Source organism: Salvelinus sp. IW2-2015, unplaced genomic scaffold (assembly GCF_002910315.2).
Source record: "Salvelinus sp. IW2-2015 unplaced genomic scaffold, ASM291031v2 Un_scaffold245, whole genome shotgun sequence".
In the NCBI taxonomy this organism is placed as follows: domain Eukaryota; kingdom Metazoa; phylum Chordata; class Actinopteri; order Salmoniformes; family Salmonidae; genus Salvelinus; species Salvelinus sp. IW2-2015.
Window position 1 is genome coordinate 278,515 of NW_019942528.1, and position 10,522 is coordinate 289,036.

At 41.4% G+C, this 10,522-nt stretch overlaps 1 protein-coding gene across 5 annotated transcripts in view; it reads right to left on the reverse strand.

The window, feature by feature from the left end:
• LOC112068207 (G protein-coupled receptor 137Ba) overlaps positions 1–9,939 on the reverse strand; it is a 62,747-nt gene extending 52,808 nt beyond the window's left edge. For all 5 annotated transcript variants that reach the window (XR_002893541.2, XM_024135291.2, XM_070438070.1 and 2 more), the window contains exon 1: positions 9,261–9,939. Coding sequence is in view for 4 of the 5 variants with exons in the window: in XM_024135291.2 (XP_023991059.1) it covers positions 9,261–9,647 (387 nt within the window). In the remaining variant the exon portion in view is untranslated. The remainder of the gene's footprint in view (positions 1–9,260) is intronic.
• Positions 9,940–10,522: the final 583 nt, after the last annotated feature.

A 10,522-nucleotide genomic window follows, 5' to 3' on the forward strand; every position in this document is an offset into this window, starting at 1 on the left:
TGGAGCAGGTTAAGATCAAGAATCTCTCTGTACTTTGCTCCGTTCATCTTTTCCTCGATCCTAGTCTCCCAGTCCCTGCTGCTGAAAAACATACCCACAGCATGATGCTGCCACCACCATGTTTCACCGTAGGGATGGTGCCAGGGTTCCTCCAGACGTGACGCTGCTCCTGTTCAATCTTGGTTTCAACAGACCAGATAATCTTGTTTCTCAAGGTCTGAGTCATTTAGGTGCCTTTTGGCAAACTCCAAGCGGGCTGTCATGTGCCTTTTACTGAGGAGAGTCATCTGTCTGGCCACTCTACCATAAAGGCTTGATTGGTGGTGTGCTGCAGAGATGATTGTCCATCTGGAAGGTTCTCCCATCTCCACATAGGAACTCTGGAGCTCTGTCAGTGACCATAGGGTTCTAGGTCACCTCACTGACCAAGACCCTTCTGCCACGATTGCTCAGTTTGGCAGGCCGGCCAGCTCTAGGAAGAGAATTGGTGGTTCTAAACTTCTTCCATTTAAGAATGATTAATGCCACTGAGTTCTTGGGGACCTTCAATGCTGCAGAAATTGTTGATACCTTTCCCCAGATCTGTGCCTCGACACAATCCTGTCTCAGAGCTCTACGGACAATTCCTTCGACCTAATGGCTTGGTTTTTGCTCTGACATGCACTGTCAACTAGGGACCTTATATAGACAGGTGTGTGCCTTTCCAAATCATGTTCAGCCAATTGAATTTACCACAGGTGGACTCCAATCAAGTTGTAGAAACGGATCAAGGATGATCAATGGAAACAGAACGCACCTGAGCTCAATTTCGAGTCTCATAGCAAAGGGTCTGAATACTTATGTAAATAATTAAGGTATCTGTTTTTTTATTTAATAAAAATGTGCAAAAATCTCTAAAAACCTGTTTTCGCCGTGTCATTATGGGGTATTGTGTAGATTGAGGATTTTTTAAATATTAAATCCATTTTAAAATAAGGCTGTAAAATAACAAAATGTGGAAAAGGGGAAGGGGTCTGAATACTTTCCGAATGCACTGTACATATCTACCTCAATTACCTCGTACCCCTACACATTATTATTAAAAGTACATTATTACATGTACTTTTCTATTATTTCTCTATTGTTTTCTCTCTCTCTGCATTGTTGGGAAGGGCTCGTGAGTAGCATTTCACCTGTTGTTTATGACGCATGTGACAAATAACATTTTATTTGATACTTGTCATTGATGACCACGTCCAGCAATTCCAGGAGGAGAAACAAAGCAACATCCTTGACTCCTTGTGTTCCGAATGAAACAAACAATATCGGTGTATCAGAGCTCTGTTGCACTGGCCTGGTTACCCACTTCCACTGTGTATGTAGGGTGAAGTTGCCCCAAGACACTCATCTTGGGTCAGTTTTGTGTTTTCCCCAGTTATGGTTAGGAATGGGGGAGGGGAAGCTGATCATAGATCCTAGACCTAGGGGAAACTTCACCCCAGAGCATATCCCACAGCCACGTCTGTAGAATTCAGAGGGCTCTGGATGCCAATACTGTGCCATGGTGCCAACTCTGGCCTAGTTGGTTACACATTATTATTTTACAAAACCACTTTCAACACTGATCCAGAGTAAACAACGGTGGTGAAACAAAATCTACATGACACCACTGGTTTGTTTTGGAGTTTGGGTATTCTCATTGAAGTTCTTAAATCTTCTGCTCTCAGATCATCAATATGGTCAGGACTTGCATGCCGAATCTGCCTGAGCAGACGGAGTCAACATATTACATCTCTGTTTTTCCTGAAATCCCAAAATCTCAGATCTTGGATATCCACAGTCGGAACTCATTATCTTGCAAGGAGACATCAGCTAACTTGTTGACACTTGTTAATTCTCAGGTGTTTGAAAAGGAGTGAATCCCCTGAGAGTTTTAAGGCGGCTTTTTAGCATCTGAATTAATATTTCTCAGTTCGGGCTGAGAATGACATGCATTTTGATGACAACGAGTCTGTAGTCAAACAGGTACCATTTAGCTCTCTCTCCCCCCTCGATCTTTCTCTGTCTGCGCTTTTTTAACATTTAAAGAGAGAGAGCAATTTAGCCTTCTCTCCCTCTTTCTCTATGCTCCTTTTCACCTTTGCGTAAGCCACATGTCAGCTGAACTGTAATAGCACACAGCAGCCAACAGGGCTCCACTAATGCATGCATCAGGCCTGACGACAACTTGCACAGATCACATGCATTGTGGAATGTCTGTTTAATGTAAACAGTTGGTATTTAAGGCACAGTGAGCCATAATGCATTTCTGCCACACAGCCATGAGAGCTGCTGAAATCGTAATTTGAAAAATATATTGGTCATCACTTTTCCCCTATCTCCTGGGATTAGGTAGGAGTGGAGGAGGAGAGAGGGAGGAGGTAGAGACTTTTACAAGGGGAACATAAAAGCACGTGACACCTCATGCATGGCTGTGTTGTTGGAAAAGAGGGGAAGTAGGCCTTGACACCTGACTTTCTGTGGAAGTGTGGGGGCTGTACATGCACGAGTATGAACGCCACACACACACACACACACACACACACACACACACACACACACACACCACACACACACACACACCACACACACACAACACACACACACACACACACACACACACACACACACACACACACACACACACACACACACACACCTTATGGAAGGGACTAATGTTATAAAAATAACAGAAATTAGCCAATCATCAACTGGGCTGGATAACCACAATTATTATGTATTTTATCATGTTACAAATATTTCAATTAGAAGAACTGTCATCATATGGACAAACACAAATCATCGACTCATTTGGGCATGTGTGACTTGCAAATTGCAACAGCAGGTACCAACTCATGATGAACATCCATTGAACAAATTATGAATAATTGGCGCATCCCTCTTCGAGGTCATTGCCAATTGCAACGCAATGCTTCCAGGTGAGAACTAACGCCTCCCTCACACAACAACCACCCGATCCACTATGAACATCCTTATCCATCTTTACAAGAAAGCCTCTGTATTTTGCCAACACATTTCAGAAACTTCAGATGATTCACGCTATATGTGAGGCAGAGGGCGAGAGCGCTTTACTTCTCTCTTATACTGCAAACCCCTTTTGTTGTGCCTGGAATAGGCCTAGTAAAGGACTGAGAACGGGGTGATGTAATGCTCCTGCAGCTCCGTCTGATTGGCTACTGCGGTTAAATGTCACCTCGGCACAGCCCTTGCAGTATCAGTGTGCAAGAACAGCTTCGCTTTGCTGAGACTCAGCGAGAGAAAAATACTCACACACACACACACACCCCTCTCTTTGCTCCTCTCCAAGCGAAACAAATAAACACTGACTAAGTCAGCCCGGACAGGTACAGTTGCAATGGACTGCCAGTACTGCCAGCTCTGGGACACAGTAGGGATTGTCCTAAAGTTTTGAGGGATGCTGTTGTTGCTGTGCGCAGTGGAACAAAGACGAGCGAGAGGGAGTGTGAGAGGAACTGCTGTGGCCTACATTGACAAGAAAATTTAACGGAACCGAGCATCAAAGTATTTTCAGTTGTGAGAGAGTCGCTTTAGACAACCTAGGTTTTGGCTGTGGGAACCAGGGGAATAGTCTTGTGATTGTGAGGAGATTTTCATGATTGCAGAATCTAAAGCCAACCCTGCAATCTACTCTTTTCAATGGGATTTGCCTATACATAGACTATACACTGAGTGTACAAAACAATAAGAACACCTACTCTTTCCATGACGTAGACTGACAAGGGGAATCCAGGTGAAAGCTATTATTCCTCATTGATGTCACTAGTTAAATCCACTTCAAATCAGTGTAGATGAAGGGGAGGAGACTGGTTAAATAATATTTTTTAAGCCTTGAGACAATTGAGACATATATTGTGTATGTGTGTCATTCAGAGGGTGAATAGACAAGACAAAGACTTAAGTGCCTTTGAACGGGCTATGGTAGTATGTGCCAGGCGCACCGGTTTGTGTCAAGAACTGCAACGCTGCTGGGTTTTTCCACGCTCAACAGTTTCCCGTGTGTATCAAGAATGGTCCACCACCCAATGGACATCCAGCCAACTTTTCAACTGTGGGAAGCATTGGGGTCAACATGGGCCAGTATCCCTGTGGAACCCTTTCGACACCCTGTAGAGTCCATGCCCCAAATTTATTGAGGCTGTTCTGAGGGCAAAAGGGTTGGTGCAACAATATTAGGATTGTGTTCTAAATGCTTTGTCCACTCAGTGTACATGACATGATTTTAGCTTCTCTACACTGGCTACCAGTCACTTTTAGAATAGATTTTAAATTTGTATTAATCACGTTTAAGGCTAGGCTCGGTTTAGCCCCATCCTATATCTCAGATCTTTTTAAAAAGGACGTAGCCTGCGATCCTTTGGCAGGGCACTGATGACCAGAGGAGAGCAGGCTTGCAGATTCAGTCCCTCTTTTTATATCCTTGTTGAAGACAGACTTATATTACGATGCTTTAAAAATACATTTTTAATGTTTAATTTAATATTTATATTTTTCTATAGTTTTTTTTGTTAGTACCAGGGTTTTTTCTAGTGAAAAAAGGGGCTTAGGTGGTGGGTGTGGCTGGGGGAGTGGCAATAAGCACTGCCGGTGAGCCAAATTGGAGGCGGTGTAAAGAAATGTTAGCATTTTTAAGCCAATTTCATACCATTCTATAAAGCTGAGAGACATTTTTGCCATTTTAAAGCAAATGTGACCCGTTTCAGGAAACTAGGAGTATGTCGAGGGTCATTACTTCACAGGACTCTTATTTTTTATCAAAATGTGTTTTTTGGCAGAAATGCCTTCTCGAACATGGGAATTTTCATGTGCCTTAATAACAAACCTGTATGCCATCTGTAAACACGAATACAATTGTTAAATTACGAGCCTAGTTGGTTTAGCCACAGAAAAAGTCAGCAACCTTCCCGCTAGCCAGGATTGGCTGAGATAATGGATGGGCTGGACATGCCGAGAGATGAGTTTGGATTGGTCTGCCATACAGCACGCTTCTGTCTATTTAAGCTGGTCAGTATGTCTAGGTAATCCTGTCTAACGCGGCTTTAAAAAATGTATTGTGTAGTAAAACTGCATAAGCCTAATGTCAAGTTAAAGTGTACTGTTAGCTAGCTAACGTTAGCTGGATGGCTCGCTAGCTAACGTTACGTGTATGCTCTCCACTTCCTGGAGGACCGAGTTTTGAAATCAGTGGAATTGATAGCTAAGGAGATGGAGAAAACACCTGTCTCCGGATAACATCTTCAAACTAAGTGCAACCATGGCATCCGACAGGAGGCGCGTCCATCCATGATGTATACGGGTAAGATAGTCTAGCTAGGTAGACTTTCAGATATTACACATTTCTAATTTTAACAGAAAGTGGTTTTATTTCAAGTGTACCGTTTAACTGGCTCGCTAGCTAACGTTACGTGTATGATCGTATTATTCATCTCTCAGAGCCATTTGCTTGACTAGTTATAGCCTAATGTTAGCTAGCTAACATTTAACCTGGTTGGTTAGCTACCTGCAGATTCATGCAGGATAGTAACGGGACGAGTTGGGATTATGGTTCATTGTTTAGCTAGCTCCATGTCTTAACAAAAGACTCCACTATGCAAGTATCCATTTCAATAGAATGTCACTGCAACAACTGTTGATAGACGTACCTAGCTGGTAAATTCACTCTGGCTATCTACTCCGATTTCAGACCAGATAGTCTAGCTAGATACATTTTCAGACATTACACGTTTCTAATTTTGACATAGTCTTTTCATTAATTTAAAGTGTACTGTTGGCTACTAGCTACATGTCTTAACAAAAGACTCGTCTGAGTGTGACAGAGCGCAGAATAACTGATTCATTTATGAACGTTCAACACACAATACTTATTATGTGTCTGGAAGTAGCTTGCAAGCTAGCCAATGTTAGCCAGTTAGCTTGGGTGCTTGACTGCAGTTGTGAGGTCAGAATGTTCGGATCAACCCTACTCAGCGGCAAGAGCGTCCAGTGTGCGCTCTGAACACTCTGAGAGCGAAATGCTCTGAATTTATGAACAGACAATCTGACAGCACAGTTGCAGTCACCAACGCTCTGGATAACATAACAGCCTAACCAGCTCTGCTTGGGTAAGTAATGTTCCGTGAGCTGTTCTCTCAATTGTGTCTGGAAGTAGCTAGAAAGTTAGCTTGGGTGCTTGACTGTATTTTTTTTATTTTGTATTATTATGAACAAAACAAATTCAAAAACGGAAATATACAAACAGAGTACATAAACCTAACAGATGGGGGTATTTCATATAGATACTTTTTCAATTTGTCAAAAAGTTTTATGGTAAGTATTGTTTTTTGTTTTTTACACTTACTGATAGAATTTAAATATGATTTTGAAATGACCCTAAACAATGTGAACAGGAGTTTGTTTCCGCCCACTTTCATTTTATGGATAAAGAATCTGCCATGAAAAATAAACAAATTAACAATGAAAGTTAAATCAGGGTCCATATAATTTGGATCAAAATAAAACATAATATCAGCAATTCAAATTAACATTAATTGTAGTTTATTTTAAAATCTTCTAATTCAGTCAAAAATCTTCTGACATAAGAACAGTCCCAAAATAAATGGTCAAGAGTCTCTGGGTCACAACCACAAAATACACATTTGTTATCATTTGTATAAACCTTGCTGTCTGTCTCTCCGACATTTGCAACACTGTTTCAATATTCAAATTCGATCTCCAGCTGTCCCATAGTAATGAACGTGTCGGGACGAGACAAACAGGCAGGCAGAGTTTCTCAGCCAGTTGAAATCATGAATCACCTGGCATCATTTTTATGGATATATACAAAGAAATGCCAATTGAAAAAAGGTCAAACGAAACAGCTAGTTTGCAGTCTTTCCAGCTTCAGTTTGAAGTTATTGTGTTAGCTGTGTTGTTGGCTAGCTCCTCTGAACAACAGTGTCCTGACAAGAGAACACATTTTCTATGCCAGGTGAAATCGCGCATCATTAGCTCATTGTTATGGATGTATCCAAATGAATGTCACTAGAAAAAAGCTTGAACAAATGCAAATGCAGCTACTGTTGTTATTCTGGCTGCACTGTTTGACGTGACTGTAAGTTAGCCGTAGTTGGCTAGCTAGCACGCAAGGGATAAGGAGGTTGCCAGCCAGTATGGCAATGGAACATTTAGAACGAACAACTGGGTCGCGTCCATAGACACAGAACAAAAAGACTGAACGACTGGGTCGAACCGAACCGATAGAACGACCAGCCGGCTTGGGTAGCAACCCTAGATTTGTGTCGGGACTACATCTTGTAGTCCCGACACAATAGTATGAATAAATTAATCTAAATAATGTTTTTAATGAAAATATGTAAATCATTATTTGAATATGTTGGTAACCCGTTGTATTAAAGTGATAACACCCTCGAAGCCGGTGTATGGAAGATATATTGGTACGGTTTGTCGGCCATTGTGCATGACAAGACCTATGCTACTATATCAACTGAAACCGGCATCTCAGGCATTATCACTTAAATATGGTCTACTACGGTATAGTTCGAATGTGATAGTCTGGTTATAGGCAGCCTGAGTCAGCCTATAACTCCATTCCTATTCTATTCAGAGTTTAGAGAAATTCATCAAATTGGAAATGAGCTATTATCAGGCTGGTTAATGTGATGCATGTCTGTTGATTTTGGAAAAGTCCACCCGCACTCGGCCCCGTCCCTCATACTCAGCCAATCAGGAGCTGCTACTGCGTTGCAACCGTGGCATACTTTTAACGAAACAGTACCTTCTAAACAGTATGCGACAATGAGTAACTAGTATGTAGTTTAAATATGTAGTATGCATACTACATACTCAGTCCGGCTTTAAACTTACTCTTGAAAGTTCTAATAGGAGAACGCACAAGTGCAATTTTGAAATTGGGAAGTACATCATCAGTTCCTCTTGTCATGTTAGTCATTGCATACCTTATGAGAGCTATTTATAACTTTTCAGAAATGTCCAGATCAACTAGCCCATGTCAGCTAAAGTTTTTTTATTTCGTTTTTTTAGCCCATAGATATTGTTATAATTTTTTTGTCACTCAAATATCACATGGATATACACTAGACACCGCAAAATGTATAGCATTACAAGAAAACTTGCCTTAAAACTGCTACATTTTCTTTGCACCCGTGAATTTTTTTTTAGAATTGCTGGAAATTAAGCTTTGAACCTGCGAAATTACAGTTAACAGCGAACAGTTTGCTTCATGAACAGTGCTTGTGCTCATAGAAATAGACGTGGGGTAAGCTCGCGAAGGGGGGCCCTGAGTGAAAATGTTTGGGGAAACCCTGGGCTAGCCTACCTGGTCTAGATTTGAAATCGAATGAAGACTTCATTTGGATAAAGCAAACATCTACCAGATTAACACACACATTTCACTTTTGTGAAATCTCTGTAAATTATAACAGGGGGTGGCCATACTATGTATGAAATCTGGTGTTTTTATTACAAAATGCACAATTCCTTCCAAATCTGCCTCACTATATAAAATGTGTTTCTGATTCTGACAAGTGTCCCAGAGAAGGCGAAGAAGTGTGAGGCAATAATGTACCTAATGGGGTCCCAGGAGAACTAATCAGGTTGTGAGAGGCTGAGAGGGGCTGAGAGCACAGTGGGTCTTGGGGGTGCTAGTGACTGTCACCCCCAGCTGTGAGCTTCTGTTCTTGCCCCAGAAACATATATGACCGTCTCAAGAGAAGATCAGATACTGGGCATTTGCTGTTGTCAACAACAGCACTGACTGGGCTGGAAGATGTTGTTGTTCACTTTTGCAGAAATATAAGAAAACAGCCAGGATGGGATTCGTGATAAAGTGACATTAGCAGGACAATAGAAGGAGTTGTTTGTCAAGGCTATTAATCTGAGCAATGTAGATCACTGAATCAATGTCAATATAGGTCTCTTTAAGAGTTAGGGCACAACAACAAGGCATGTCTGCACCCTCCAAGGCTAATGGATTAATTGCCATTATATGCATACTGTCAACAGACATAATCTTCACTCATAAATAAAGCATGAAACAACACGTCCCAAAAAATGATAATCATGTTTAGTTGATTTACCTTTGATTAATTTTGACAGACGTGTCATTGTGTGACTGACAGGCAACATGAAAATCATGTCTTCGCAACATCTGAAATGACATGTATCAATATAGAACATGCACTTACCTGTGCAAAATAAAGATTGAGCAGACACAGAGTGAAAAATTGGAGGCATACTGGAAAACAGTACAAAAGCCAGTAAGGCAAATGCTCCAATTGGTTCGCTTGGACAACGTTCTTGAAGTAGAATGAAAATAATGTAGTCCTTAGCGCTGACCACAGCAAACAGAGAAAAAGAAAGACACTCTGGTAACTGAAGCGCTTGTGTCCATAACGCAAAATGAGCCAAAGTTGCAAGTAAACAAACACGAAAAGCAGCGAATATAGGATGGTATACACAATGGTGAGTCCGAGCTCCACTGACGGAGGAACCGCAGCTCGAATCGGTTCATCACTTGAGTCCGTTACAGACGTGAAAACACTGAGGCTGACCTGGTTATCTGTCAAGAACATAGCGAACGGATAAATCTAACATCGACGACTTAAATAAGCATATCTAATGTTTTATTCTAAAATAATAAAAAGGTCAAACTTTTGATGTAAAAAAACAACCACTGAATAACAATAGCTCGAGCGCATAAAAACAACTACCCTAACTATATCTACCGTAATAAAACCAATGGTTAGCGACAGCATGGGTGACTTTCTAACATGGGTGACTTTACAGCTAGGTATAAAACAGAAGACAAACAAGAAAACACTCCAGGGGACACCCCCAATCTCAGCACAGCAGCTCCTCCGTGCAAAAAAACAAACAACTCAGATGAAAAAAGTGGGCGTGATGCAGGGAGAGAGCAGCTGAGTGTAGCGGTTGTCACTAGTTACCCCAGCCACAAACTCAAAATTGGCAATATCGTCAAAATTCATTAAAATAAAAATTAGCAGGTTAGGTTTAGGCATAGTGTTAGCAGTGTGGTTAAGGTTATGTTTAAGGTCAGGTTTAAAATAACATTTTAGGAAGATAAACTGTATAAATGGGCGGGGTTTAGGACTTGGTGGCTGTGGTAAGTAGTGACGACCAAGCGACTCTGCTGTTTAGGGCCCGCTTCTAGACCAATAACCGCGCACTGGCTCTCCTCTAACGCCATCTTGGCTCCCTTTTGATCACGTTCTGCGTTGAAATGCTTCACCCTTAGAACCAAAATGGTGTCCGTTTCAGCTGAGAACGCCTTCTATAAGTCTCTCTCCACCCACTACTTCATCATTGGTCAGTGTGGTGCCCAGCCTCCAGAATCTTTCTTTTTAATTGGTTTGCAATGATGTCAGTTCTAAAGGTGCAGCCCTCTTATCTTTCAATTTCAAAATCCATTACTCTGATTGAATAGTTA